Source organism: Anopheles maculipalpis, chromosome X, assembly GCF_943734695.1.
Source record: "Anopheles maculipalpis chromosome X, idAnoMacuDA_375_x, whole genome shotgun sequence".
Lineage (NCBI taxonomy): Eukaryota > Metazoa > Arthropoda > Insecta > Diptera > Culicidae > Anopheles > Anopheles maculipalpis.
The window spans coordinates 2,566,663-2,579,943 of record NC_064870.1 but is presented as its reverse complement, the minus strand read 5'-3'; the positions used below and the strand labels follow the sequence as shown (position 1 = coordinate 2,579,943).

Here is a 13,281-nt window from a genome sequence, read left to right as displayed (position 1 = left end):
ACACCCATACACCCATCCGGCGTCACGGCGTAATGTAATCGGATTCAGCTGGCCAGAACTTTGCCTTTCGCTTCTGTTCGCCAAACTGTTCCAAAACAGAGCGTAATGGCGGCGTTGAGTGACTTGGTCATCTCACACCAGCGTGGCCCGGAGCAGTTCGCCGGACACCGAGAATGGTGCGAAACTCCGAACAAAGTACTTACCGAGTGCTGTCGAACGTTGGCACGATACGTTTGTCAACCTTTTCATACGGAGGTCGGCCGTAGGTTCGATTCTTTAAACGAACGTCATCGAAGCACGCGGGAGGGATGGGGAGGGGGGGGGGGTTTCCTTCTTCGGGGTGAGAATTGCAATTTCCTGTGTCGTGCTGTCGAGTTCGGCGGAAGTCGTGCCGATAATTTTACATTCCCGAATCCCATAATATTGTCTGAAATATGGGACCCTTCCCCTTTCCAAGCAAATATAGAGAGGCTAACAACAGATGCGGGACGCGTACGTTGGCCACACTGCCACAGGCTTGTGGCACTCTTTTCGCTATTCTCCCGGACCAAAAAGAAAAAAAAATTGGAACAGGAAAAACACATGCGGGACGTGATTTCTTCCGCTGGTACAGCAGCAGCTGCATAGCGGATACGGTTGGAAAATAGGGAGATGATGAAACTTTTCGTCACTTTTCGCCCTTTTCGTCACACTCGCCCACTCCCGTCCGAGCGAAAGTCCGCGCCCCCTGTCGAAAGGGAAGTCGCGAAAGACCACGACCCTTCTTGTATGTGTTGCTGCCAGCTACAGCTTTCGCGGGACGAAACGATAAAACCGAGAGAGAGTAAGAGAAGAATCCTGTGTGAAAAACTTTGGCATTCAACGCACTCGGAAAGTTTTTCATTTTAACCATTATCCTACCCCAAACCTCCCCTCACCTCACACCACATTCCTCTTGCTGCCACATGTTACCGCTGAGCGGATCTTGGAGTTGGTCCGGAGAAATTGCACCCATAAACCCGGATACGCACGCCTCGCGGGCGCTGCTGCAGAAGAAGGATTGAGTGAAAGAGCACAAATTTCTTCAAAATTCACATTCCGCGCATTGCACGATTGGGGGAGGGGGTCGAAGTTGGTAGAGCCTTCCGGGGATATGCTTTTTCGCGCTGCGTAGGGCGCATATTTAAGCACCAAGACAGGAAGCAAGGGAGGAGGAGTGGAGAGAGCGGCCACCGGGTGACAACAACTGGCGATGGGCTTTTGTCAAACCCATCGCCCAGAGGAGCGATGAAGCGTCGTAAGCAAAAACAATGCACGGATCCGTACGCGCGTACGCCGACACTTGGGCGGTACGCGGCCACGCGCGAACGCTGGAATGTTCGTGGGAGATGTGATGTGTCGTAAAGACGCCCAAATTACCATCCACGACATGCAACATGGTGGGGGGGGGGGGGGGGGGTTGGTGGGCCAGAAACCCGGAACATTTCGCTCAGTGGTTTGATCTTGATTAAAAAATTGTTGACGAAAGTCACGTTCGCACGTTGCCGAACGAACGAAGTAAGGCGCGGTGAGTTTGTGGAGGGAAGGGAGAGGAGGATAGGGGGGGGGGGGGAGGGGATCGGTGGAGATGGTTGCTCAATGGTAAAGGCGTCAATAACGCATAGGGCGACCGTGTTAGGTGTTTGAAGTCTTGCGTGGCAATTGAAGTTAACGGACGTTACATTAAGTGAGGACTCTGGAAAAAACATGGTTGCAACAACTGCCTTGTAAACGACGTTTAACGCCTTGGTTCTTTAGATAACTGAACGGGAAGTTGTAGTAGCTAGAATTGAAAGTGAAGTTCGGTTGTTTTCAATAACAATATCATCCTCTATTTCTTTCCGCAGGACGAGAAAAATCAGCTCCTCATCACGAATATTTGGCTGAAATTGGTAAGTACTAGCGTTCAGATGTTGTTCATAATATTAGCAGCACAACACTCAGTTACAGGGCTATGCATCATACCTACTAAGTGCTTCATAAGCGCCCGGTTGTATGCAAAAACACTGTCCGATATTGCATACTCAGGAAATCTGCTCCAAGAGCTGTTCTTCCAACGTTATGAATGAAACCATTCCCACAGGACACGGTCGTATTTTAACTAAACTTATAGTTCTCTGAACTTGTATTGCTTTCTAGGGACTTACGCTTGTCTCTGCACACGTGAGGACTAGGCATTCTTCCTAGATCGACTTTAGAATGCTTTAAGTTGTAATGCCCTACTCTTTTTTACATCGTACATACGGCCAGTCCGTATTTCCTAACCTAGAAGCTGATTACTACAAATTTTGTAGCGCAAATTGCATACTGTTAGGCGCTTTACACGCCCTCTAGATTGACGACAAGCAATCACACTACTAAGCGTAGCTTATCCCCTTGTTAGCATCACTTGAGTAGCATTATCAACAACGATACACACTTATCGAACCGTTACATGTTGGACATTGGGTCTAATAAGAAACTAAAACCCGATACCCAGATATATTGATCCTGCTGCTTCATTCTCATTTTGATTTCCATCAGTAATTACACTCCCCCACTACAACACAACCTCCTTCCTGCCTTCCAAATCCAAACCCGGAGGGGTTGTATCATGTTTCGAATTCCATTCCCACTTGGCAACGGGGCACCGAACTTCGCACAGATCGATGTCCGTAACTGACGTTTGCATCAGATCAGCAGCCAGATCCGCTCCGCCGCTGATCACCGAAACGTGCAGCGTGCGTCAATTAAAAGTCGGATTGGTTTTGTCACCCTTCCCTTCCTCTCCCCCACGCTGCCTTCCCTTTTTTGTTACCCAAAAAGAGACAAAAGAAGAGTAAGAAACAACAGCAAAAAAAAAGTCGGTGATGTTTATCAATGTAACGAAAGCGAAAATACAACAAAAAGAAACACACACACTTACGCACAGCGACACGCGTAAGCGGGGCATCGTGCGGAGCGCGCAATCGTCCAGCAATCAAATGGACAAACAATCTCGGGATCGCCCGTTCACTAATGACAGATGCTGTTGCTGACGTGACATGGTGACATTTAATTGCTGCCAATGGTTTCCTGCACAACGCACAACCATCCTATTGACAACTTTTTTTTCTTTTTTTTTTTGGGCGGGGGGGGGGGGGGTGTAGGAAAACAAGAGAGTTGGGATGCTTCATGCTGCCAAACTTTGTGCTCCGAACTTTGCGGGGTTTTGTTGGCTCTCAGTCTCTCTTTCTCTTTCTCGTTATTCGTCCACCTTCCACGTGCCGTAACAGACGTGCGGCTGATAATGTCCAGCCCGGGGGTTGATGAATAGTAGTAATTATCTATCGATGACCCGATGGTCAGCACACGCGGGGTAAGAAATCAATCAACCTGTGCCCTGGGCGCTGGCGGAACCTGGTCGAGATTTGCAGCTGGATTAGAAATCGTAGCAGGGCAAAATGACTCGAGAGAGATAAAATATGATCCTCTCATTGACACGCCATCACTTTAAAGGCTCTTAAATTGCGTTGATCCCTTTGTGCTGCGAGCCATCCCAACTGCGTGGATGGGTTAGCGTACCCATCAGTGCTGATTGTGCCCTAAGGGGGAAACTGGAAACAATGTCCAGTTTATGATGATTACGTTGCTACCGTTAGCCCGTGATCTGGCTCTGTAGCCGTAGCAACGCTAGATGTATAGAGCAATCACACCGCCTACACACGCCATCGTTCGTCCCGTTTTATGTTGCCGTCTCGGTTTTTACGATGCCCCTTTTTCGCTTTGCGACCGGCCATTTCTCTAATGTAACGAGCGTTCGTGTCCACATCATCCGCACGGGTATCCGGTTGCCGCTAGCAGCCGGATTATGAGACACAATAATTTCGATCGTGTTTTCGGACCGATTCCAATCAAACGCAATCATTTTATCCAGCTTTCAAGCTAAAGCTACGCCTGAATGTAGACTAGACATTGTGAGTACTTTCGTTTCGTGGCAAAAGATTTTCACACTGTTTGTTGCAGACACACCCCGAGCGAGCAAAAGAGCGACAGCACGTCTTTCATCTTCATTTGATAAAAAAAAATTACCAATTAAAACTGGTCTCCCGAAGCTCAACATTAACCCTCGTTAGCCACCTATCGCCCCCCTTTTTTGCCGACTTGTTCAAGTCGTTAACGTCGGTTGTAGTGTCTGTCGAGGGGATACGGAACAGGAGAGCTTCACAAAGAATGCAAAATGCAGAATGACGGCCGCTAAAACTTGCAAATAACTTACCGAAGTACTTTCAAGAACTGCTGAAAACCCTGCACAGTGATTTGGTTTCATTTTCTTCTTCATGGACAACAAAAAATGCACGCACACACACACATACACGAGCTGGCAACGAGACGAGCAGCGAAAGTTTTCCCCCCACTTGACGTCCAGAATGAAGTGCACTTTAGCTTGGTCGGTCATTAGTTGGCAACACGGATGTCTTCGGCTTCACATTGACTGACTGGAAAAGATTAGGCGAGGGAGGGGAGGGGGAAGGATTTTTTTGTTCGGGGCTGGCGGTTTGGGCGAATATTCTTGCACGTGAGCCACCGGTACCGGTGCAGGCACACAACCATTCCCCATTCATTGCGAATGGCTTCAGTGTTCAACATCGTTTTCACTTTTGTACGACACCCCGGCCTTCCACTAAGCCACACGGACACCACACAGAGGCAACACCATCCATGATGATGAGTTACCACGATTCTACGAGACCTGTCACTTTAAGTGGACTATAAATCAGCACCATTTCTACCGTCATCCCCGAAAACTCCACCACCGGCGTGTGTTGTCGTTCAGGTTTGGGGTTGATATTTTTCCATGTTCCACCACTCGCCACCGTTAGCAGGGGTCCCGCCAGGCACTGCTACTACTATTCGCGCGTCTGACTTTGTGCGCGCTTGTCAAGCACACGATGGTTCTCGGCGTTTATGCCATCAATCACGGCGGTGGTAGGGATCACCATTGTGCAGGGAATGGGCGCGCCAGAAGCGAGCAGCGAGTGCAAAAAAAAAAGATATTTCGCCTGAATGTATGCAATGGGCCTGACAAGTGCTTCAACGAGAATGCGCGCGGCATGCATGTGAAGCCGTACGTACGGGGGATGCTTTTTTTTATTTTCATTTTATTTTGTTGCTTCTCGGTGAGATTGCGGGCTGTTTGCGATCTGAACCCGCCGATGCACTAGCATTTTGCGCTTTGCTGCCACTCTCGTTAGCTAAATGTCCGTTAGGATTTTTTGGAGTGGACCGGGACTCCTTTTTCGCTCTACTTGAGCGTGTCCAATTGAATAGGAATTACTGCAGAAGGAACCTTTTTAGTGTCGATTGTACCAGCTAAATGAGATCTCATTGAAGTTTTCAGCACTTCTTTCCCGTCCGAGATTCGCTACGCGGGAAGTTTTCAGGTATTTTTCGAAGCAAGAAAAAGAAAAAAACTACTAATGCAGCAGCTAAAGCTCAATCTTCAATCTATGCTCACCACATCCCGCATCTTCAATCGAGTGTGCAGGTTTGATTGCTCTCTTCTATCGTTTTTTTTTTTATGCGGCATTTAAAAGTCACCAGCAAAAGGAACGTTGAATTCCTGATTGACCTTGGCACAACACGCCTTCCTCAGGAGGCCTCACTGATGTCCCACTCGTCCGAAAGTCAGGATTCTTCCCTATCGCGGTGACGACATCTTTACAGTGGTTTTGGAGGAAGCATGGCGAAAAAAAAAAGGCTAATCGTGCCCTTTTACGATTGACCCGTACCGGTGGCTGGAAGAGGAGACTCCAATTGACCTTCGATTGGATTGCCTTCGGGCGCGGTACTGCCTTATCTGTTTGACGTGGTTTTCCTGTTCGTACCGTTCCAATCAAGCGACGCCCACTAAGCGACGCCCACCTTTTATGCCTGCAAGGGACGAACAACCCCCGCCCGGAAAGGGATATACCCTAATGATCGATGATCTTTGTAATAGAATTGATTTCTCGATTGATCTTTTCAGGCTCGTTTTTTTTTTCTCCTCTGCTCCATGTTGAGAGCGAGAGAGGGGAGAGGGTTGGGGAGGGGGAAAAAAAGGGAGTGCCGGCACTTTCTTTCTGTCAGACTTTGTCTGACATCCTCCTGCAGCAGCCGGGCGTAACCGATTGAGAAGAGTCGCTTGATGCTCGCTTTGAAGAAAAAAAATAAAACGTGCCGCTCTCGACCGTTGAATAACGGGCGAGAACCTCACCCAAAAACTCGATGAAAAAATCACTTAAAATATGCGAAAATATTTATACCGTTCCTGGAGAATATCGTGGCATTTGTGTAAAAAAAAAAGGTGCCGCAAAAGAGAGCGGAAAAAAGGCCACCGCCACGCTAAAATAACTCGTCAGTAAAAAAAAGAAGAAGAAGCATCAGGAAACAGACACGGAAAAGGGCACACAACACATACAGGAAAATGATTAGAAACCCTTTTTAACGCCCCTTTTTCAACAGCCTGCCACAACTATGATGACACCCAAATAAACGTCTCAACTTGTGAATGAGAGCTCACGAAAAAAAAATGGACAAGAAAAGGATATAAGAGCAGCAGCTCTTATAAAAAAAACCTATCTAAATCTAAGCATCCAAACAAATTGAACATCTCCCAGTTCAATTTTGTCCCACCCGGATTGACACTGGACACAGTGGGGTCGCTGCCTAGGGATCGGTGTCCGGAGGTAACCGAGCGGGAGAATAATGAAAAAAAAGGCACACAAACCGACACCGTTGTGTCGTCCGGCCGGTCCACATCTTTCGGATCTTTCGGTGAGGGCAATCTTAAATAAAATACCATCTCTTTGGATCCCGGTTTGCCCATCAAACCGCCCCGAGGACAGGACAGGGAGGACAGGGAGAACCAATGAACACTCTATCGGTCAGAGATGGGATGGTGCGAGATAAAGAAAGGCCCTACCATTCTGTACGGTCGATGTAACACGGCATCAAACCGTGCACAGTGGTACGCGAGTGTCAACGGGAAACAGGGTGGTACGGTGTAGAGATTTTGCTTTTCTTATACAAAATAATACAAATAGATTATTTTGCACTCAATGATAAAATGAGGTGGAAAATGGAATAAACCTCTTTTTTTTTTGTTGGTATCAATAATCCTGGCTTCGGATCGGTTTTTTTTTTAAATCACGAAATGCTAAATGTGTACCAAAAATCTTACCGATTGCGTACATTCGGGTATTACTTCGAGTAGGCGCGCCTAAAAGTATGCAATTCACAACAACAGTACACATAATTTTGCCTGCAAATTGTTCGTATTGCAATGCTACCTTTCAGCAGGTGGGTAAGCTAAACTCTTTCTTCACGTTAACACCCACACAAGGACGTTTTATACGTCTTAACATGATTCAATATGGACAACAAAAAAAACAAAAAACAAGAAGCACAGCACTAACTCCAATAATTTTTCATTTTTATTTCAAATATCCGCACACTCGCCCAGCGCACCCAACACGATGAGATCAACAAACAGCAAAACTCAGCAACAGAAAAAAAGAAAAGAAGAAAACCACCTACCTTACTTTTTTCCAACCATAAACCTCTTTCGGGAGGTTGACTGCCGCCGGCCACCACCTCCCAGAGTGGGAGGGTGGCCGGTTCATCTCTTGAATGAACCCCGAGTTTTTGGGGTGGTGAGAGTCCTTAACAGCAAAACACACACACATACACAAAAACGGCAGGTTGATGAAACTTTTCCTCCGATGCTGGTTCGGTGAAGCTGAAAAGATGCATAAATTTTCACTACGAATTAACAGTGGCAATATAACTTTGGCAGGAGAGATAAAAATGTGTTGAAACAGCAAATATAATATAAATATTTAAAAAAAAAACAAAACTCCCCAATCTGGGTCACATGGATCGAGAGCGAAAGAGAGAGAGAGAGAAAACCAGTGGAAAAGTGAACTGTCGATTGTGTAATCTACACTACACCACTTGGTATACTGCTCCGAACCCTAGGCAAAAAGAAAATTCTCCAAACTTGCAACATTGTAACCACATTGCAGCAGCACAGACTCGATTGGACGCTTTAAAGATGGGCATAAGAATAAAAACGACAAAAAATCGCTGACTGCAGGAAATCGTTTCGATGCAGGGTTTTTATCCATATAATTGAGGTGTTCAGTTATTTAGGATAATATTTCAAATATTAAGGCAATGGCAGGGAGACAAGGGGACGGACTCTCCAGTCTACTGTTCAATATAGCCTTGGTCATGCAAAGCCCGGAGACCGAGTGGGAAGCAGCGTGTTAATCGACGGCAACAACCTCGAGGTGGCAGAAGAGTTCTGCTATCTTGGGACTGTCGTGACTTCGGATAACGATGTCAGCAGCGCATTGTGCAGGGGAATCGTGCCTATTACGGCCTTCACCGTCTGCTGAGATCTAGAAGACTTTGAGACCGCACGAAATGTGAGATATATCGCACACTGATTCGCCCGATGGTCCTGTATGGCCACGACTCTTGGACCATCCGAGCGGAGGATGCAAACGCTCTTGGCGTGTTTGAGCGACGCATCCTCCAGACCATCTTTTGAACATGAAGCGGGGTCTCTCGGAGATCGGGCACCTCAATGGATGGTAAGGCTGTAGCCAGGGATCGAGCATCTTGGATATCTATTGTTGACCGGGCCATGTCACGACGATGTGGTCTTTAAAAGAGCAGGCCACCATGGGGGCATGATTTCCAAGCAGTGAATTTTCTGCCAAACCCTTGAAGACAACTGCGATATCCGATTACGGGGCCCTTGTTGGTCCGTTTGAAGACCTTATATACCATTACTTATAATGCACAATGAGTTGGAAAAGTAATTTTAATTCCCTTTCGTGTAAACCTTAGCTTTTCTCATAGTTCCATAGTGATTGTTGCATATGACCCTTCGATGAATATATAATTCTATTGAACAATTTCCAATATTCCACTGTGCAGGTCAAATGTTGTCCTGAAAGATTCAAAAGCCAAAAAACCCTGTAAATCTTTCGTAGCCACCGAATTTGCCGAGAAAAGTACCCACCGCTTCATCTTCGTCGGCAAGCAAGAAAGTCTCAACGCCACACGTCCTGCTCGATTATTGGTGGCGATGTCAGGCGTTAAGTGAAATAGAACACCGCCAGCCCGCAATCGGGTTCCGGTCAAAAAGCATGGGAACAGCAACAAAAAAATGGGAAAATTTACCTCGCTTGCCCATGCTGGGTTCTTCAAACACTCGCTCGAAATAAGCACGTTTTTCCGCTTACACAGTGTTATATGTACGCTTTTTTTTGGATGGTAGTTTCGGTCGGCTTACTCAAACATCCTCCCATTCCGTTCCCTTCCCCGGGGTTCGATCCCTTTGTGCCGGGACCACCCAAAAAAAAAAAAAGAGAATAACCGCAACACTGCATCAAACCGGACGAAAAAGTCATGGTGACCCGGTGTATATACTGGCGATGGTGGCCACATCCATAATTCAAAATTATTACCTGTCGCAAACATTATCGCCCACCGCGTCCTCACCAATCATTCTCGACCTCTCGGTCAGCTGCTGATCCGCGAGTATCCAGGCAATGATCGCGACGAGAGAAACAAAAAAAAACACGTACACACACACACACAGAAGAGTATCCCATAAAGAGGGCAAGATAGCACTTTCGCCTTGATGTATCATCAACGGGGGCCCTCCTATAGTTCCATTAAAGGTTCAACACCCCCGTCACCTCGTAGCCGCCGACGACAATGGATAGCTTTCACGGAGCGTTTCACAAGCGAGGCGAAACAAAGAAAAGCGAGAAGAAGAAGGTAAATCAACAGGAAAGCTGTAAACAAGAGAATTTTGACGTATAAATTGCCTAAATTTAGGCGCCCTTTTTTCCACTATTGCAGGATATGCGTTTTTTTTCTTCTTCTCCTTTGAAGTCTAAAGTTATGCAACTCCTCATATGTCAACTTGGCAGTGTGTGGTAGTGTGTATCTGTGTATCAACAAGCGGCCTCAATAAGCAGGACTTTCACTCACATGCGCACATCCGCCTGTCCCTAAACACCAAATCGAGTTTAAAGCTTCCTCCTTTGTAGCGGAAAGGGAAAACGTGCACAAAGAGAAGGGAAGAAACAAAAAACACAAGCGACGAGGAGAGGAAGAAGAAGGGGGGAAAAAAAGGTCGCTATAAATAATCCGATAAAATACGCATAACCTCAGCGGTTGTATGAGCTACGCGCGTGGTAAAAGCGTGCATTAGACCGTGTGGCCCCCAGGTGTTGAGCGTTACGCCAAACTGTCTCTCGCTCTCTCGCTTCCCGAAATTTTTAATTTACATTAGGCCTAGGGCCGCCGGGTTGCGACGCTTCAATGGGAGCCCGGGTGAGCGATGATGGTCTCGGTCGGTCGGTTTCCGACCGGCTAGAATATCGGTGGTATCGGTAGCGAGGAAAAACCGCCACACAAACGCATCATTACGGTGTCGGTGTATCACAACATCCGGTGACAGCACCAGTACGACAAAGTTTGGCCGTCGCCGCGCGTGCTCCATGCTGTTGTTGTATTTGCCTTGCCATCAGAATCAAATAGCCTTTGCGGTTAATTTGTCACCGAAAACCAAAATTTTCATACCACCTTACTGGGGAGCAGACAAAACAAGAAAGGATAGAAGGGAAGCAAGCGAACGTCAGTGTGGACCCAATGAAGTCGTCTATCACGAAGCCTTAAGCTTCGCGCGCGGCGAAAGTCTGCAGGTTTTCGCTGTGTGACAGCAGCCAGTGCTGTAATGTCGCTTTTCGCCAAATGAAATGTGTTTAAAACGATCGCGAAACGAATCATTCATCGCCGTGCGCACACCCCAAAGCCCTGTGGTTCGATGACCCGACGCAATCGACACTAATGAAGCGGTAGACCGGCGGTCGACATCCACAGCGCAGCCTCCTAGAAGAAGTGTGAAATAAAACTTTTATGCAAATCTGTACGGCCGCTGTGTTAATGACCCCTAGAGTAGAGTAGTAGCCCTCCGTCTGATAGTGTTTTTGGGGAGGAAATTTATCAAAGGACACTTTTATGGAACTGATTCTCATTTCCTTTTCATCTTCATTTGCTACGGGTGGTTTAGTGAGGGTTTCTTGAGCGCGCGCGCCATCTCCCTCGCTGATGTCAAACGAGAAATGAGAAACCATTTTATGCAAATGAGATACGAAGTTGATAGCTTTACGAAAAGTGATTTCGGGACAGTTTTATCGGTGCATTATTTATCTGCATCGTATTACTGTTGTTGATTTAACTATTATTGAAGAAAAGTAGCTGCTCACAGATTTTCAGATTTTTTTATGGTCGGTCGATAAAGTCGATTTAGTCAGCGATGTTCGAGCCCGAAAAGAAACGTGGTTCGAGCAGCTACTAGAATTTGTAGCAGGGTAACCAGTATGAAGTTGTTCTGCCACACAAAAGTACATCTATCAGGATCTGTTCTTGGCTTGATAGGTTGGTTTTCTCCTTCAAAGATTTGTTTACTTCTTTCTAATTAGTTAATTGAAAAAAAAGCTCCTAAAATGGCTTACTAGACTTTCCGATACCAGGAAGTTGAATAGTCAGTCTTCACTACGGAGGAACGAATCATTTCTTGGGATGCCTAATTTATGCTTGAACATTGTATAACTTTAGGCGCACATCAATAAACCCTGCCTGTCCCTGCCAATATGCAAACCGCACTACAAACCCATCTTAAGCAATGCATACCGTCTGACACGCTTATCGTTTTAACAGCTGTGTGTTGACAAATTGCTTCACAACTAACGAAACGTCTTCGGGGGAAAATAAAAGTGATTGGTGAGAGTGATTCGTGCGCACGTAGCGTAAGCGCACGCGACGCACCATCCCCATCCAAATCTCGGCCCCTACCGAAACTAAGCGATAAAATTGTTCGAAAACACGTTCATCTTTTGGCTTCATGTTTCCCGTGGGAAAATCACAAACTTTCTTTGTGGCTTCGCATGTCAAATAGTTTGCCTCGGTGCAGGCGCCGGAACCTACATCTGCCGGCACTAACACACAACGCAATCCAAAAGCAGGTGGGATAATATAATGTGGGAATTTTAATTTGCAGCAATGAACTTTGCAACATCGCCGTGTAGCGCTTGCTTGTGGTCGGGGTATCTCGTGCAGCCATCAACATCACCGCATCATTACTTAATCAATCAGCGGTAATGCGTGACGGTGCCTGCTTGTGAAGGTATCTTATTCGTACGCCTAAATAAATCCTACGGCTCGTGTAAGGATGAAGTCGTTATAGGAGCGAGAGTGTTATGTTATATATAGACAGATAGATAGTTGCTGCTATTGCTTACCGTCAAGACAGCACATTCCGGTATCGTTTTGGGTCGACCGTGACGGGGGCGTTTTATTTCGTTGCTTTGATTTATCAAAGCCAGACGCCTAGGCGCAAGAAATCTGATCCAACACAGTTTTCGCTCCACCTTCTCCCCCCCATACATCACTCGTACTACGGTACGTGTACTCCTGGCAGGAGTAGTGTGAGCTTACGGAGCGAACGCAATTATTATTGCGCTCCGGCACACCGTACCGTTGTGCCCGTAGGATGGTTGGTTGCCCTACGGCACGGTTGCCACCGGACTCGGCAAGCACGTGCACGTCCATTGTATGGCCACGTCGCAGGAACTCGAGCGTGTGCCGGGCTCGTACATTTCTCTCGTACGCCATGAGCGCATCCGAGCGCACCCGAGATCAAGACAACGTGTGGTTTTCTTGCAAGGTTTCGCCACAAACTACGCCAAAAACGGCCCAGACCTGCAGACAGCACATCGTCTCAACTCATGGTCTGAGATGCGGGCCGCCAGATCCGTATCGTGCCTCCGTATCTTCGTGCGAGAAGAAAAGTCCCAAAGTCATGGCCCATTAATAATTGGCCCAAGACAATGAGCGATGGGAGTGGTGCGGATTTTGTCATAAAGCGAAAGCACTACGCTGACAGTTAGCCGGCGAAAAGTGCCTGCTAAAAAGTGAAGCGATCGGTCGGTCGTAAGCCTTCGGCGGGGCGGAGGGTTCTTGTTTTATTGATATTGATTGTCCATAGCTGTTGATTGGAGCTGTCTTTCGGAGCTCGATTCATCACCTCGCACTTGGGGCACACACTTCCAGTCAAGCGTCTTGCGTCTGGGTACGCTGGCGGGCGGAAAACTAATTTATCAAGCAAAATTGACGAACGGATTACTTCGCCGGAAAGGCTCCGAGCAGATAGCCGAGGCTCTCAACAAATAGTGTACA

The 13,281-nt window shown here is 47.0% G+C and overlaps 1 protein-coding gene across 2 annotated transcripts in view; it reads left to right on the top strand.

Annotated features, from left to right (window-relative positions):
* LOC126556282 (neuronal acetylcholine receptor subunit alpha-7-like) overlaps positions 1 to 13,281 on the top strand; it is a 63,932-nt gene that overhangs the window by 28,569 nt on the left and 22,082 nt on the right. For both annotated transcript variants that reach the window (XM_050211530.1, XM_050211522.1), the window contains exon 3: positions 1,866 to 1,910. In XM_050211530.1, coding sequence (XP_050067487.1) covers positions 1,866 to 1,910 — 45 coding nt within the window. The remainder of the gene's footprint in view (positions 1 to 1,865; positions 1,911 to 13,281) is intronic.